This window comes from Mus caroli, chromosome 16 (assembly GCF_900094665.2).
Source record: "Mus caroli chromosome 16, CAROLI_EIJ_v1.1, whole genome shotgun sequence".
NCBI classification, from domain to species: domain Eukaryota; kingdom Metazoa; phylum Chordata; class Mammalia; order Rodentia; family Muridae; genus Mus; species Mus caroli.
In genome coordinates, this window is record NC_034585.1 from 40,828,729 (window position 1) to 40,846,322 (window position 17,594).

Genomic DNA, 17,594 nt, shown 5'->3' on the forward strand with positions numbered 1-17,594 from the left:
GGATTGGGGGGTGGGTATGGGGGACTTTTGGGATAGCATTGAAAATGTAAACGAGGAAAATACCTAATATAAATTTAAAAAAAAAAGGTCTCACAGATTATCTTTGGGATCCCGAAACAGTACACGTGTAAAAGACAAATGCTTTCAAGATGGAGTTTTCCTCCTGTTTCTATGGCAGAAAGAGGGCCCAATCTGCAGACTTCTCCAAGTTTCAGTTCTGAGACACAAAGGAATCATCTTAGTCCTGGGGAAGAGCTGGAAAGCAATGCTCTGTTCCGTGCTGGGGAGCGCATGTGCCGTGCTCTTCTCTCCTAGTGAGATGCGCGTTCCTAGGGAGGTTAATGGGTAGTGTGGACCTGGGAAGGTGTCAGTCACCCCGTAGAGAGTTCATGGCAGGCTGATGTTCCCATTCAGTGCCGTAAACCTACAGCACTGGAAATACACGAACAATAATAAAAAAATCAAGCCCTTGATAGTAAGCAGCCTCCACAGCCACAGAAGAGGGGCAGTGTTCTCAGAGGACAGTCTCCTCACCTTCCAGCCACCACTACCAGTGTGCTAGCGCCTCATTCAGGTAAAACATGGAAGGAGGGAAAAACTTGTTAGGATTATAACTATAAGATGATATATTAACAAATAAATAAATTTCTTCCCATTCCACACTGCGCACATAATCATCATCTTCATCCGCTGTCCTTCTCAAGACAAGATGACCTTTCTTGACCCTCTTGTCATTGCTAACCTGTGAGAACAAAGTCTAACACGGAGAATTTCCGTCACTGTACAAACTGATTGTCTTAATAGTATCGGTGTCAATGTTCTGACCAAAAGGTGGTCTGCTTCGGTCCCAGGGATTTCCTGATGCCTGATTCCTCTGAGTGCTTGACTGGGCTGGAATGTTTCCACATCCCTCCTCAGGTGGCCATCATGGCTGCTCCGTGAGGTAGCCAGGCAGCAGAAGCCCCCATACAGATGAACCTGAGACTCGGGAAAAGTGACTCTACCAAGGGGTCATATGGCTATTAAGAATTGAAAGGAGGGCAAGGAATGCCCCGAGTTCTGGCTAACATCCTTCCTTATATGAATGGTTTGAGTGATCCACAGCCTCTGTGCAGCATCTGGTGCCTGAGTCAGCAAGGTGACAGGAAGGAATGGCTCTGTCTCGCAGCTTCAAGACTAAACTCCCGTAAGTTATAAAGGCAGAAGAAAAATGGCCCTTTCTCCAGTCCTCTCTCCAAACCTGAGTATAGCCCTCCAGTCCCTCTGAGAAGTGGGCGGTGGAAATGAATCCTGCATGGACACTGACATGTGAAATGGAAAGGACAGGAATGTCCCGCAGAGCTGCGCGGAAGGCACTTCAGACGATGTCTTCGGCAGGGGTGTGGACTGTGTGTGTGCCTAGGGTGGAGAACTGGAGCCAGTTGCGCAGGAAGCCCCTGTTGTACTGGCCTGTGTCCACGATGAGCCCGCAGAGGAGCCGGCGCCCGGTCTTCTGGCGAAGGGCCTGCTGCACTTCCCTCTCGGTTACATTGTAGCTGATGTTTATCAGCTGGATGAGGAAGATGTAGGCCATGCCGGCTGTGATGATCACAGAGTACCACACACAGGTGAAGGACAGGGCTGAGCTGTGGAGGAAGGGGTCTTTCTGAACATTTTGTACTTGTCAGTAAGGACTCCAGCGCCTCTCCGGTCCCCACCCCCACCCCCTAACCCTACCAAAGGATATCGTAGTATCCTCAGAATGCCAAAGCCCCATTGAAACTTTTCAATTCTCCTTTGGATTGTTAGTACATGTTTTTCTAGCTACATTCTAGTTACATTTAGCAAAGGATGTCTTATTATACTTTGCAGACAACAAGGTATTCAGCACCTGTTTGCTGAATGAATGAGCAATTCTTAATTGTAACTGTTATAACTAACTAGGGAGGAAACAGGTTCCAGGAGGCATTGTTGGTGTCCTCTAAGAAGCTGTAGATGGTAACCTTAGAACAGGGCTACTGTTATGTCTGCAATCTAGTGCTGACTGAGCACAGAAAGGATAACTCTCACTGTCAACAGCCTTTTACGTATTAAGAGCCAGGCTGGAGCAATGGCTCAGGGTCCTGGGGACAGTTCCTAGTACCCTAAAGAGAGTTAGCACACAACCCCCTGTAAATCCATTCCTAAGGATCAGATGCCCACCAGATGCCCCCTTCCAGCCTCTGTGAGAAGTCATACATTCACATAGATTTACATTAAATAACAATTTTTAAAAATAAATATCTCTAAGAACCTAACATTCCAAACAAAATCAAACATGGCAAGATCATCTTCCGCACTCCCTCATGAGCTACAGGGAGGGGCATACACACTTGAAGAATTAGCTGGAAAAAGACACACACAGACTCTTCAATTGTAAACTACATAGGAGTTCACAGATGATAACCCGAAACTTCTCCATAAAGCTGAAGCGACAGGAACCACTACAAGGATGAGGTGAGACATAATGGTGGCACTGGGCACCTATTCACTTGAGTCAACCCACCAAGGACACAGGCATTCTGTCTTACAACTTTATTACCCTCATGATGGCAAGGAATTCCCAATGACTTTCCATAGGTCTAGAGAAGAAAGTTACCACGAGAAGAGAGGGCTAGTTGTCGCCCTCAAATATCTATAATGTCCAAATCTAGACTACTACGAACTAACACCACGCAGGGCTGTGTGGTAGCAAAAACAGAGCTGGCTCTGAGACCTAAGAGTGAGAGGAAAGAAGAGAACCAATCCAGACCCCAGAGCCCTCATGCTGAGTGAAGAACTTAGAGAATGGACAGGAAGCACCCAGCAGTGGAGGGGCCCTTGGTGTGTGGCATGGAAGTTGGCAAGGGCACTCCTGCTCTGTAAGGGCGAGAGTGCTAAGGGGACCCCGGTGTGTGTGGGGGAGGGGCACGAGCACCCTTGGCATGTGGAGGTAGGAGCAGCAAAAGCGCTCCTGGTCTGTAGGGGTGGGAGTGGCGTGAATACCTCAGTGTGTGGGGGGTGGATCAATACACAAGAGCCCCACTTACAACACTGCATGGAAATCTGAAGTTTATAAATGGGTTCCCACCTAATGATGCCTAAGAAATCTTGACCTAGATAACACAGTAATCATGAGTGGTGAATTTAAAAAAAAAAAAAAAATTAGAACAAACCATGAGAGGTTAGAGAGAAAAGAAAGGCTACACAGATAGGAATGTCCCTCAAAAGGAGCACACTGCGACCTCAGGCACAAAGAAACTTCCCAGCTGTGGAGTCCCTGATAGAGCCAAGCCTTGTTTGTTTGTTTGTTTGTTTGTTGAGGCAGGGTCCCTCTATGGAGTCCTTGCTGGCTTAGAACTTGTTTTGTAGAACAGGCTGCCCTCAAACGCAGAGAGACCCTGCCTCTGCACATTAAGCACTAGGACTAAAGGTGTGTGCCATCGATGATGCTTCTGACGTTACCCTGCAAGCTCACTCATAACCACTGCAGTATTTTGCTGGCAATGCTAGGGGTGCCCACCATCCCCAAGGCCCATCCTAGGCTTTGACTGAGAGCTGCTGCCTTAGCTTAGGAGCAAGTAACCCTCACTTGTGGCAACATTTACTACTTTGTCCTGACAGAGGGTTGCACAACCTACCTGTAATTAGCGTAAACTCCAGGACAGTAGAAGAGGGCTGTGAAGAGGCTTCTATCCCTACAAATGGTGTTCAAGGTCAGCGATATTCCGTAAACCGAAGTGAGCAAGAAGATGGAAAGGGCAAGTATAAATGCTTGATGGTTTGATTCTCCGACGCAGCTATTTATCCTCAAAACAGCAGGGGGGGGAGGGACAAATACATTTGTTTGAGAATGTCTCCTGTAACTCACGTGATATACAAGAAAGCCTTGAAAAACCGACAGTAAGAACTGCAGTTATGAAACAGCAAATCATTATCGTTTCCGTCTTAGGGGAAAAAAACAACCTGTCTACGGCGTGACAAAGTCTCACATTCTCTATGAAAGGATAGCACCATTATCACTTAGTTTAAAGCTGGAACTAATAACACAGCAAAGACAGCTAGCAAATCTATCCATACAGATACAGAGCTTGCACACATGCAGTGTATACGCCTATGTGGGGTTTTTATGGAGTGCTAAGGACAGAGCCCAGCTTATCGTTTGACAAACACTATCATTGGGCTACACCCCCAGCCCCTGTCCCTAAATCTTAGTAAGTGAGGTCTATTACCTAGCCGTGAGGAAAGTTTATTTAGCAGTTATGAAAACTTGAAAAGTCCTGTCAGAAATACCGGCACAAAATAGCAAACTATGTTTAGTCCATATGAGTGCAACAGAGGCTCGGAAGCAGTCACAGCTATGGTGCAGCGTGGCAAACAAGGTATTAGGAATCAGGTCAGGTAAAAGATGGTCCTGTGTCATGGCCTCTGTGAGGGAAGGGTGCACAAGCCGGCCATCACTACTGCACAAGCATCACAGAATGCTCAATGGCCAGAGGTGTCCCATGGGACAGGCTGTCAGACTCTGTAAGCAAGCATTTGGAAATGGGCCACCACATTCACGTGCATGCGCACATAATGGGAGTAAATGATAAAGGCAAAAAAGTGCCCATCTAAAAATGAAAACACCCTTTACAGAGAAAGACAAGTCCCAGAAAAGGCTGCCCCTGGCTTAGGGCCACTTCAAGACCTCTAGCACCTCCTACAGTCTCCCTCCCTCCTGTTCTCTTCAGGCCTAATGTAGTTCAGTAGCCCACACTGCCCAGAGAGCAATACAACTACAGCCTTGCCACTCCCAGTCTTCGCAGCTGAGTGCTAACACTCCCTTCACTCAGTCACTCACTGAGTTTTAGAGCAACACCTTATATGGTATGGGCCTGATGTGCCTTCCTTGTCACAGGCCAGCTGGAAGGTACAAAACAAAGCCTATCTCCTGGCAGGTAACAATACAGGGACATTTGATAGGACGGCAACTGCACAAGGGTGAGTGGAATCCCTGGTTGCATAAAATGATGAAGGATATACAGCCAGCGAACAGTCACCTGAGGACAGGGACCGCCTCCCAGAATTCTCTGTTCAAGAGGAACAGGGGAAAAGACAGATACCAATTATGCTATAGTGTCTGTGTGTGTGTGTGTGTGTGTGTGTGTGTATACACTTGCGTGTGGAATAAAAGTTTGATGCTGGTATCTTCTCAATCATTGTCTACAGTATGTTTTATTAGTCAGGGTCTCTTACTGAACTTGCCAACTTGCTAATTCAGTTAGATGCAATGGCCAGCAAGCTCCTGTCTCTGCCTTCACAGTGCTGGGATAACAAGCACGCGCCACTGAGCATGGCGTTCATGTGAGGGTATAGAGGAAAGAACTCAGGGCCTCGTGCTTGCAGAGCAAGCATTTTACCAACAGAGCCATCTCCACAGTTCCTGACTAAATACATTTTTAAAAACCAATTAAAGGGAAATTGGAAGGGAAAAAAAGAGATAGGAAAGAAAAAGAAAGGAAGGAAAAAAAAAAAAAAACCCTCCCGAAGTTTTTCTACTAATCTTCAGGAAATGACTGAAGGCACTAAATCTGAGAGACTCACAAACCTGATGACTAAGTGGGAACATCCTCACAGCCTACAAATATCTACAAGGTGTAAAACTGGGGAAGAGACATTTTAGGACACCATAAAAGAAGATCGAAATGGCTAGGATATGGATTTAGTTAGTTTCTGGGAATCCAGATTTTTCCAACATACCAGACGCAATGATGGTCCATTCTCCGTACACAGATACCGCATATCCGGCAATGCCATGCCCGGGCGGGTCGTACTAGCTGGCACTTGGCACACCAGTCTTCCTTCACTTTGGCAGGGCTGTCAAGCCCCACCCTGGAGGAACCCCTAACATCGTCCTTCAGTGTGCGGTTGTTGAGGCTCCCCGAGGCATCTGTGCTGGGGAACCCTTTGGTCTTCTCCTGCCCTTTTTTGACCGGGCATTCAATTTGGCTGTTGCTTGGGGATTTGTCATTGCATGCTGGGTTGCTGAGGTAGCCTGGATTCTTCTTGGCTCGGTACAAGGCTATGAGTATCAGAAATAACCCGCAGGTGAGGAGGGCCAGCTGAGTGGGCCCCACTCGCCCTTGGGGAACCACTTCCCGCAGGAACACATAGTACATGTAGCCCAGTGAGAACAGCCCGAGGCTCAGGAAAAACAGCGTCTGTTCTTTCCTTCTGTGAGTGAGGTAGTAATACCAGAGTGCCAGCATGGGAAGGGAGGTCAGAACCACCACCCCCAGCAGGAAGTGCCAGGAAGCCACGTGAAGGAAAACTGGCAAAAGCACAAGTGGAGGGACGATGCTAATATTGACCTTTTTGGCTCCTCTGAGCCAAGGAATTCGGAGGCGATCAGAAATTGTATCCGTGATTCTTTCGCAAGTCTCCGGCCGAAGTGATTGACAGGTAAGCCATCTATTCAGAGAGAACAGAGAATGTGTTTCACGTGGATCTGGTGAATGAAAACCTACAGGGCCCCAAATGTCAAACAGCAGCAGAAATGAGAAGACACCAAAGCCAACGTTTTATTCTCACAGTACTAAACACAAGCTTTTCAGATTCATGTATCATTTTTTTTAAAATAGGAAGACAATGCTTATAAATGTTAACTATCAGCCATCTTTCCTAAATACACAGCTACATACACATATTCTGGACAAAGGTCTAGACCTGAGTGGTGTACACTCAAATGAATCTTTAAAATAAAATCTTGACAGTGAGAATTCAAAAGGCATTAGGTAAGCGGTAATGGTCTTCCAGGGAGGTCTTAAGCTCAGGGGACAGACATCAAAGGTGCTTAGTGGGAAGGTGTGGGCTGTACTTAACCTTGATGGTCACTTAGCAATGGAAGGGAGTGCTTCACTGAAGAGAGGTAGGTGCATTCAAAGCCTGTCCTGTGCCCTGAGAGTGAACCAGGCTGTCCTAGACAGGAGTCTGCTTGAGCAAAAATGAAGTGCAAACTAAAATAAGTCTGATGACTACACAGAATGGGGTCTGCTGACTTTGCAGGGAGGCATGCTGCTATTTGAGTGTTCCAATTTTAAAACAGAATTCTCAACACCTAAGTACTAAGAAGTGAAGCTGCGGGGTGTGGTAGCACACACCTTCATTCACAGTTGCATGAGGGCCTGGGGCAGGAGGATATCTGAGCCCAGCAATTCAAGGCCAGAGCAAACGATATGGCAAGACTTCCAGAGGGAGGTCTTGTAAGAGGTGATTTGGTCACAAATCACAGGAAAATCTTCACGAATGGGATTAGGGCCTATATAAGAGAGGCCCCAGGAGCCTATAAACTCTTCCACCACATGAAGCTATAGCAGAGAACGCCATTTATGAAGCCCGTAGTTGAACTGTGTTCTTTAGGAGGCAGGATTGAGGCGCAGTAGAACAGAGTATTAACTAAAGTGTTTGGGGGGGGGGGGGTGCACAGCTTCTCCTGGATGCAGGCACCAGTGGGAATAAAGGAAGGAGGGGCTGGGGAAAAGGTCTGGTGGGCAGATGCTTGCTGTTCAAACATGAGGACGCGAGTCTAGATTTCCAGCATCCGTGTAAAACGGTAGGCGCAGTGCTAAGAAGCATTTGTGACCCCAGCACTAGGGAGAGAGCAGTGGCTCCCCAGGGCTCACTGGCTACCCAACCTGCCCAGTCTGCGAGCTCCAGAAACCCTGACTCAAAAATTAGGGTGGGGATCTATTTCACAAGACATCTGACACATCTCTGGCCTACATACAACTACATATACAAACAATAACATAATAACAGTAAAACAACGACAGTAACAACTACTACTACGTTAGGGCCTAGGTTGATGGCTCAGTTGTCATGGCAGCAAGAGGAACGAATTCAGATCTTCTGTACCCGTGTGAAAATTTGGACATGGGGCTAGCAAGGTGACTCAGTGGATAAAGGTGCTTGTGACCATGGCTGATGACCTGTGTTCAGTCTTCACGGGCCAACGACTGGCAGGTTGTCCTCTGACCTACACATCAAAGCCACGGAACTCACATGCATACTCAGGCCCATGCATTATAAAATAAAAAGGCGTGGGGGTATGAACTTAGAGTCTAGTGCTGTGGGGAGTGAGGGGAATAGACAGGGGGATTCCAGGAAGTTGCTGGTCAGCTACTCTGGCCAATAAAGGAGCTCTGGGCTCACTGAAAGTCTCTGTCTCAAAAAAATAAGGCAGAGAAACTATTCAGAAAGTCACTTGACATTAAACACTGTCTACCAGGAGCACATATGTGCGCACACACAGAAACACACACAATACATATAAACACACATACACTGACTTTAAAGAAAAAAAAAATGTATAACCAAAGGGGAAACATAACTTGAAGATCTGAAAAGTTCTTGGCCTTCTGAACCTGTCTTTACAGTAACTGCAAGCCTGTGTGGAGGAGAGCATCTGAGATCAGTATGGATGGACCCTGGGGTATATACCAAGGCAACAGGAGGATGACCCTTTAAAGCTCTAGGCAGAAGCCTCCAGTGCCTGGGACACAATGGCAACGTGGTTTCACAGAAAACGGCTCAGAACGCCCTTCTGAAACTTCAGGACCCACTCCCTAGTACCACATCAAATCTCTGTTCCCCACATTCCTCATCCCACAGACACCTCCAGGTGCAATATAGGCTACTGAGGCCACTACTCCCAAGGGCATCAGCGGTAAATGTGGGTGGCATCATTTGTTCCCAGTTCTACAGCCCCGAAGAATACAAGAGCCATGGAGGCATTACTCTATCCATATCAATGTCAAACAATGTCCCAAAGAATGTCGAGGCTGAGGCCAAGAAGTACCACAGAGCCCTCATGAGGGTGTTGCCTTGTGTACCAATAGGTATGGGACCACTGCAGAGAGCCTCACCAGGCAGTGCCTAGGAAAGCTGTAGGGGAAGAACTGACCAGGACCCAAGATGGTGTAGCCAGCCACCCACAAGCTCTGTGCAACCACAAGACTCCAATGCATAAGAGCTACAGTAGGAGCAAAGTCATACTTCTAGCTCAGCACTGTGTCTGGAAGGTAGGATATTTGCATCACAAATGTCATTTGTCCTGTGGGTATGGGACGTGCCATTCCTTTTCTTTCTCATTTCTCTTTCCCACCCTGGGAATGTCTTTCAAAGAATGTCCCACTATTGTGTTTTGAAAGTTCACAGTCTGTTATTTCTTCTTTACTTTTTATTAGTTTATGTGTACAGAGTGTTTTGCCTACATGTATATACCATGTATTACATGTGTGCCTCATACCCACTGAGGTCAGAGGACCATGCCGGCTCCCTTGGGGACTGGAATTACAGGCAGTTGTAAGATGTCACACATGGGTGTTGGGAATTGAACCCTGGTCCTCTGCAAGAGCAAGAAGCACTTCTAACCTCTCTTCTGCCAACAGCCTGTTAGTGACAGGCCCACAGCTTCATGCAGAGTCCTTCGTGAGTTTCACCCATTTCTGATTTACTCGATGCCACCCAGACCACTCTGCAAACTTAAGATGTCTGTGCTGACATTTGAATGATTAAATACTGGAGGTTGTTAGGAGGCACGGGGTATGTTTTTCATGTGAAGACATTCTTTGGAGAGGGCAGAGGTAGACTGCCAACGAGCCAATATCAGTGGCTAAAATTCATGTAGTTCAAACCTAGCTCTCAATGCAATCTTATTCAGAGGTGGGGCTCTTGGGGAGTGTGAGGTCAACAGGACAGACAGAGTGTGGATGAGATTAACATCCACACAAAAGAAGACCAAGAAAGGCAGGGTTTTCATCCATTCTGCCGGGTGGGGATGCAGTGAGCAGATACCACCCGTGAGGAAGAGGGGCCACACTAGATACTAAATCTGCCAGCACTTGGACTTTGGGTTTCTCCACCTTTAGAACCGTAGACAGTCCACTTCCATCACTTGTAATGTACCCACTCTGAAGTATTTTGTTGCAGCAGCCTAAGTGGACTAAGACAGGCGAGAAAGAAAAGGTAGTTTAGGCAAAAATAACTGTAGGCTTTTTTTTTAAGGCACGACACACCTTAAAGTGAACGGGAGACATCACCTGGAGTCAGAGTAGTAGGAGTGGTGGGAACTGGCAGCCTGTCTCCAGGAAAAAAGATAGGGCAGAGGAGAGAACTCAGGACAGCTCGGGCCCCAAGGGCTAGGAGAGAGGAAGAGTTGGCGAAGTTAGTGGCAAAGCCACCGTCCTGAGTGATGGCCATTATGGAACTGGCATCCACTCTCCATTCCTTAGTGCAAAGTGCTCTATTTTCTTCAGGATGGATTTTAGACTAAGTCTCAAGAAGCTATATTTAAGGCTACCTATTTAAAAAGAAATACTATAGAAAGAGACAAGGAACAAAGAGGTAGTGGGCTTTACGAGTCAAGAGTGACAGAAGACTGCAGTGGTCCCCATGAAAAGCTGTTCTTGGCCTGATTAACAATCTACAGTCACCATGACTTTGTAGCCAGAAGGGACAATTTCTGGGAAAAGCTTGTCTCCAACATCCCTCTTCCTATCACTTTATGCCTTCCACAAGCAGATGTTTAAAATATATATATTTAGGAAAATGGCTAAAAGCAGTTTATTGCTGCTTGATACAAACTGGTTTTAACTGAGGTTAAAAGCTCTCTTTTTAGATAGCAATCTCCATCGCTGAGATTGTGGTCAAAGTAAAGGCCAAAGATAAGACAATATTCCAACCAGGATTGTGTTGCTACACACAGAAAAACAGTCACTCCCCACAAGGTATACATGGCCTCTCTCTCTCTGGAAATATGGGGTGAACTGAGAACAGAGAAGCTATCTTTCACCCTTCAAGTTCCATGTGACCACGTGAGAACAACCCCATGCATGGGTCCTACTAAGATCACTGAAAATATAGAACTTTCTGGAGTGTTCATTTAAACTTGCAGTGTGTGTGCTGGATTGTGTTTATATACTTACTATCCTCCATGATCCTTTAAAATGAAAACTGTTAAAATCCTCACACCTGACAGCAAAAAAAAAAAAAAAAAAATCCTCTATTTTAGATCCTTTGGAATAGCAAGAACAAACCCCAGCATTCTGGATGGCAAACCTGAAGGAATATATATATGTAGGTCTCAACAGAACCAGTGGGGTCAGCATCTGGAAACTGTAAGCTTACCTGTCACAGCCTTCATCGAGGTCTTGACAATCACACAAACAGGCAGCCACGTGGTTCTTTTCCCCATTTCGATCTATGTATTCGCAACAGCACAAGGGCTCCAATTCAGGTTCTTCGGTTTTCTTTTTTTTGACTGGCTTCATATTGCCCTTTAGTGTACGGATTTGTACCTGTCACCAAGAGGCATAAGAAGCTCTCGGAAGGTAAAGGTGGCAAGAACTCAACTCACATCCTGTAAACACATCTTTGCTTCTCATTAACGCCAACGCCTGAGCAATAAAAAAAAAAAATGAAAAGGGGGGAAGGGTCCTGCTTTCATCAGGCTTTTCGGGCTCCGCGTGGCCTGACAGGGGGGTTCCTTGACTTCTGGGGCTCTGAGCATCTTCCCCTCCCCTTCCCAGCTAGGCTAGCAACATCTGGGCACCAGCCGTTCCCATGGCGACAGCCGACCACGCGGCCCGGGACAGCAGAGCTAGGGCGGCCCAGTTCACCTGCGAGTGCCGGCTCGAAGGGCCGGGCTGTCCCCACCCCAAGGCTGCGCGCCGAGGAAACTCACCCTCGCAGGTGCAGGCAGCGACGCCCTGGCGCTGCAACCACCCACCGGCCCGGGGATGCCAGGAGCCCCAGTAGCCCCGAGGTCGCCGGTCCAGCCCACTCCGAACCCGCCGCTCCGAGGGCGTGGGCGGGCCTGGAGAATGACCTTGGCGGGGAAGTTACCTGCCCTCCGGACAGAGGCGGGGACCCGGAGGAGGACCGACTCCCCTGGGCGCGGCTGAGCCTGCGACCCCGCACGGCGGGCTCGGGCGTGCCGGGCGGAGTCGCCCACCTGTGAGCACCGCCGGTGCGCGCGCCTGCCGAGCGAGCCAGTCGCCCCCGGTCGCCGCTCCGCAGGTCGGCGCGCGCTTCCGGGTGCCCCGCCCCCGGCGCCGGGATCCCGCCGCCCGCACGTGCGCCGCCTGCCCACGAGGCTCCTCCCCCGCCGCGCTCTGGCCGGGCCACCTCGCACCTGCGCCGGGGCCCTCGGGGTGCCGCCGGGGTGCGGGATCGGACCCCGGCGCTCGCGCGCCGCCGGAGTTCCGCGGGTCGCCAGCGGTCCTCCAGCGCCGGCAACAGGCGTTGGGGTTCGATCCGCACCGTGGCCGCCTTCAGGGGTGCCACCCCACGAGTCTCCCGCCTTCCCTTGAGGCCCGCTGTGGACCCCAAGCCCGGCTTATCCAACTTGTTCTCGCTCGCGAGTCCTGGAGGCTGGGGCTGCGTTCCAGCCAGGCCTTCGGTGGTACTTTTGATTCAGTAGTCTGCGCATTTGCAATGAAATTGCCCAAGAGACTCCCCTCTGGGTTTGTATTGCAGCACAAATCTGTAAGAACTGTGGGCCTACCTACAGGTTTTCCCTACCCCAGGCTTTCTAGGTTTTGGTTTGGTTTTTAAGCAGAAACAGAAGAAAAAACGACAACTTAAACATTTCCGGTTTTATTTGAAGTCAATCCAAACATAACAGATTAAGATCTCATTAATTCTACGTACATATTTAGTGTTTTATCTACAAAGTGACGTGGATAATCTTTGAGGTATATGGTGAAGTGCTTTAAGAGAAACCACAAAAGCATTCACTTTGACAGTTAACATTTTTCTAAATTTAACAATCTGAAGTTTTTAATCCAGTCACTCAAACTCACAGCCAGAGACTTCCTATGTTCTTATCACAAACAAAACAGAACCGAACCGAACCGAACAGAACAGAACAGAACAGAACAGAACAGAACAGAACAGAACAGGAGGTATTACTCCGAAGCCCCCTTCCCCAGGGAAATTAGTTAGGATTCATGAAGAGAAACCCTTCCCTTTAGCCAGTATTTTTATTCCCTACAGGCGTCTCAAAAACATTGTTAGCAATGACATTTGGCTTTGGTGACACTGAGGAAAAGGAAACATTGACTAAAGGCAATGGATATTCAATAAAAATAAATATATGTGCGTGTTCTAGAAAGACAGCTAGAAAACAAAACAATAAATAAGTCCTGAACATTTCCTAAATCCCCGGGGACACAACTAATTTCAAGTCAAGTCGCCAAGTCCTTATTTTCACAAACCACTGATACTGACACAAGTGCCTGAGTGGCTTTCCTGAGAGCCCAAGCTTGTGCCTCTCAACTCCGGTCAACCTGCATGTCCCCTAGTCTTTATTGCTGAGTGCAAGTTTGTGTCCAGGTTATAATTTGCCAGCAAGACAAGTTAGCTGCTACTGAAAAGTGATTAATTATTTTCTACCTGATGGGCCACCTCTATCATGGGTGTTGCTAAGCTGAATCTAAGCATTACTCATGGACTCAATTTGATCTGTCATGGAATGCCCAGATTTTATAATAATCTTACGACTTCTAAAACTGAAAGTAGTTCATTATGAGCATTGATGTCCTATATACTTCCTTCTCCTAAATTACTGTTCAGTCTTTTTGATATATAAAGGATACTCTCACCTTTGGTACATATACATACATACATATACGCACACACATATGTATATATGTACATGTATATATGTGTGTGTATACATATATATCCCTTCATTCAGATACAACATGGCCAATGACTCTTTCGGACATACAAAAGGTCTGACCACTGGCCTTGAGGCCAAGTCAGGAAGGCACTGTAAAATTTAAAGATACAAGCCTGGAATGTATGCACTTGGAAAATGATCCTTTAAGGTGATAAATGATTGAGGGGTTTCTTCTTACCTTTTTAGGCTCTTAAACTCAGTTACAAACGCAGCCCCCCCCACCCCACCCCACCCCGGGCACACAGGGACTCTGTGCTAACATAAATAAATTTAAAGGATCAAGTAGCAAGCCTCACTATGGAAGAATAGCCATCCTACCCACCGTGCCTTCCTTCCCCTTTTGTGTCACAGAATTTCAATTCCAAAATATATTTCATGGTTCACTGGAGAAATTCACAGCTTAAAAGTATTTATAAGAAGTGAAAAGATAGAGTCTTAAGGCTATTGGAGAGTAGTCATTGAGTAAATGTTATTTAAATACAGCTTTCCTGGTAGAAATCCTGGTAATAAAAATATCAGAAATGTCCTTATGACAGTGACAGTCTTCATCCTCCGATTTCCTTCCAGATGTTGCCTTCTAGGTCCAGATGTCTCTTTGGTTTCCACATTTCAGCACTAGCTCTCCACAGCCACCCCAGACTTGTTCTTATTTAGTAAATCAAAGGTTTTTTGAAGCATAATGAGTGAGCTCTTCAGCTGCAAACAAAATGATCAAAAATCAGACTTCAATTTTTGCCAATTACTTTACTCCAAAAGACATGAGTATATGTATATGTATACACATATAATGTATGTATTTGATTCAAACATCTATAATAGATAGATAGATAGATAGATAGATAGATAGATAGATAGATAGATAGATAGATAGATAGATATAGATATGCTCAAATAAATCAGATCATCAATCCCTGATTCTCCAGTATGTGCTATATGAATTCTAGAGAGTTCTTACCAGGTACTAAGGGCCATATAGTTTTCCATGCCGTGTACTTCCCAGGAAGCCTCTCTGATTATCCAGAGGGAAAGACTTGTTTTCTTAGACCTTCCTCAAGGCTCAGTAGTGTTTCCACTCTTCTCTGAACACATCGAGCCCCACAGCTGAGCCATGTCTTCCTAATCCACTCAAGATTCTCTTCCCAGCTCTGAAATGTACCTGTACCTACTGACCCCACACCATCTTCCCCAAACACCCTGCCTCTGAGCTCCCAGAGCACTACCAACTTCACACTTCTATACTATTTAACCCTGCACTTTTAAAAACAGACTTGAAAGCCTGTAGGGTAACTGACTTCTCTCATAAAATTAAAGCAACTCGAGACCAAGAAATATACCTTATCCCTTACTGTATTGGTTCATTTGTTCATTCAACAAACCTGGATTATCTGTTTCAGGTTGGGCACAGGGCTAAGCATGAACCTCACAAAGCTGAGCCAGATGTTCCCAAAGAGCAAAGGGGCTCAAGGATAGAAGAATTTATAGAGGTGGTTACAGAACGAAGAGAGAAGGATTCTCTTCTCTATAAGGCATGGTCATTCACTGAGTGAGAGAATAGCGTGAACCAAAAGAGAACGATGAAGTGGGAGAAGAGTTACTAAGCAACCATAGACAAGGCGTGTCTAAAGACTGCCTAGCTGAGAACCTGCCCATTCACACCCCTGAGGAACAAACCGGCCTACCTGTTCCAACATCACTATGGAATCTTGGAGTACTCCTTTTAGACGGTGGGCCTGATCTTTGTTCTTTTGAATATTTTCTGTTCTTGAGAACCTGTCAGAAACTAAACTAGAAGACAAAATTTTTTTTTTAAATCATGAAAGCAGCTGCTTATCTTTTATTTACAGAAAGTATTGTGCCCCATGAATTGCAAATAAAACACAAAATCAAACCCACCACCACCCCGCATCATCCCTGGTCGGGTAATGAGGGGAACTAAGTGTGTATGACAAGATATAGCAGGTCAAAATCTCTAGAGTTAATCTGTAGAGTTTTCTACAACAAAGGAACAGGCAATGGAGACGGGCCAGGCTGGGGTTGGAGACTTACTTTAAAGATTTTTCTCCCTGGAGGTGAAGCTGGTAGAAGGACTGGGTGGCGTGTTCTATCTTTGACAGCTTCAGAAATAGTGTCACATTCAGCAGAACGAGCAGCAGCAAGCTGTGCAGAGTAAATGACAGTTGGTTAACCCGCACTGACCTGCCCTGCAGGCTGGGCAGCAGAGGTAGCCCAGCACACAGCACCATAGAGTCTGTTGTGATTGGAGAGGATGAGGCAGCCTGGACTACAAAGCCAGACCTCACCCCCAAGACTCCCTTCCACCACTAAAAACTAAAGAGGGTAAAATAATATATATGTGAAAGCTTTCAACTATATACGATCTACACCATTTTCTATAGTTCAATAAATTATCCCGATTTCATAATATGAAATAAGTACTTTCAAGTATTGTATAGATGCCAAAGAGAATGATGGGAAATGGCTAGGGAGATGAGAAAATTCCTTGAATAGCCTCAACTCGCAGATGGCCTCTGACCCCTCTCCGTTCTCCGATCAATCCCAGCCAGTCCTGTGCAGCTGCCAGTTTTAAAACTGACCAGGTAAGCTTTCAAGGTCTATTTTTGAGTTACACTGGCTTAAGCAATTATGCACCCATAATACTGCATTTTAAAAATGAAATGAAGATCAATATGCAGCTGATTTTAGGGACATCACAACCTTATCTTTTATTCCCAGTGGAAGCAAAAAAAAAAAGTGCATAGATAGATAGATAAATAGATAGATAGATAGATAGATAGATAGATAGATAGATAGATAGATACTCTCTTGGAACAAAGAAAGTACCAGATAAATCCCAAGCATATATTAAGGGTAAATATAACATTTTTACACTCAAAGTAAATGTTTTATTTTTAATATCAGCCTTTCAAATGAATACAGACCTCATTACACACGTATACAAACTGATAAGTAGTATTATATGCCTTTATTTAGTTCTGTTAAAAGATTTACCTGCCTCAAATTAGACTTATTGGGTCTGAGGGCATAGCTCAGTGGTAGAATGATTACTTAGTATGCACGGGGCCCTGGCTTTGGTTCCAGGCAGCACAGAAAAAGAAAAAGTATATAGATAGTATGTGAAAAAAACTAAAGGTAACAAGGAAATCAAATCTGTAAAATTATCATGGCACAGAAGTGATGTGTACATACACATGTATATATATTACATATATACACTTTCCTACAAAATAAGATAACATTTGTCATTCAAAAATGTCATAGCAAACTGATTTAATTAGAATCTGAAGACCTTTTCTAAAACCCAACAAGAGATCTGAGGGCGGTGGTGTGTACAGGTTGTCCCAGCATTAGGGAGGTTGAGGCAGGAGGTCATGAGACAGTTCAAGGCTAAGACTTCATAGCTCCTTCTCAAAAACACAACAGCAAACTCTAAACAGGATAACAAGTACTTTCTGCTTGTTCTGAAATCTGTAGTAAGGAAAACCAGCTAAGAGCTTCACTCCAAAAATTATCACCCAGTCGACTACAGAGTCAAACAATTCATATAATCAAGGGACTCCCCTCAAGGTTCACATGCAGCCATGTAGAATTAGAACTCTGAGGTGTAACTTGCTAGGTAGGTTCCCATAATATACACAAGCATCAGACTAATCGCCTAATATTTTTCACAGTGTGGTTGTGTTGGAGTTCGTCAAAAGACATTCACTCACAAAGACCACAGAGACCGCCATCACTGCAAACTGCATGAGGATTTTTATTATTCCAACATGTTGGGGACCCGCCCCACCCCCAGCGTGCAGGACAGAGGAGAGACCCAGAACAAAGAAAACACACTTTTTATACCTTTGTAAGG

The 17,594-nt window shown here is 45.9% G+C and overlaps 2 protein-coding genes and 1 long non-coding RNA gene across 12 annotated transcripts in view; 1 reads left to right on the top strand and 2 right to left on the bottom strand.

Moving 5' to 3' along the window:
* Positions 1–25: 25 nt before the first annotated feature.
* On the bottom strand, positions 26–12,022 carry Zdhhc23 (zinc finger DHHC-type containing 23). 5 transcript variants are annotated; one of them, XM_029470371.1, is made up of 5 exons: positions 11,884–12,022; positions 11,167–11,435; positions 5,740–6,450; positions 3,639–3,695; positions 26–1,625 (listed from the first exon to the last, which is right to left on the bottom strand). In XM_029470371.1, exons 2-5 carry the CDS (start codon positions 11,307–11,309, stop codon positions 1,358–1,360), a joined length of 1,179 nt encoding a protein of 392 aa, XP_029326231.1. In that variant the 5' UTR covers positions 11,310–11,435; positions 11,884–12,022; the 3' UTR covers positions 26–1,357. The 5 variants fall into 5 exon arrangements, with proteins under 5 accessions (XP_029326231.1, XP_029326228.1, XP_029326230.1 ...); XM_029470368.1 differs by having other exon boundaries at positions 3,639–3,806; XM_029470370.1 differs by having other exon boundaries at positions 3,639–3,806; positions 11,993–12,021.
* Positions 11,584–15,617, top strand: LOC115029565. The gene is made up of 2 exons (XR_003835122.1): positions 11,584–11,730; positions 15,118–15,617. It is a non-coding gene; the product is annotated as an uncharacterized LOC115029565 (long non-coding RNA).
* The window catches only part of Gramd1c (GRAM domain containing 1C), a 77,597-nt gene continuing 72,618 nt past the window's right edge, over positions 12,616–17,594 (bottom strand). For 5 of the 6 annotated variants that reach the window (XM_021184889.2, XM_021184890.2, XM_021184891.2 and 2 more), the window contains 3 exons: positions 15,770–15,880; positions 15,403–15,508; positions 12,616–14,419 (listed from right to left, as the gene is read on the bottom strand). In XM_021184889.2, the coding sequence (XP_021040548.1) occupies positions 14,339–14,419; positions 15,403–15,508; positions 15,770–15,880 (298 nt within the window). In that variant the 3' untranslated portion in view covers positions 12,616–14,338. The remainder of the gene's footprint in view (positions 14,420–15,402; positions 15,509–15,769; positions 15,881–17,594) is intronic. The other variant, XM_021184893.2, reaches the window with a different exon arrangement.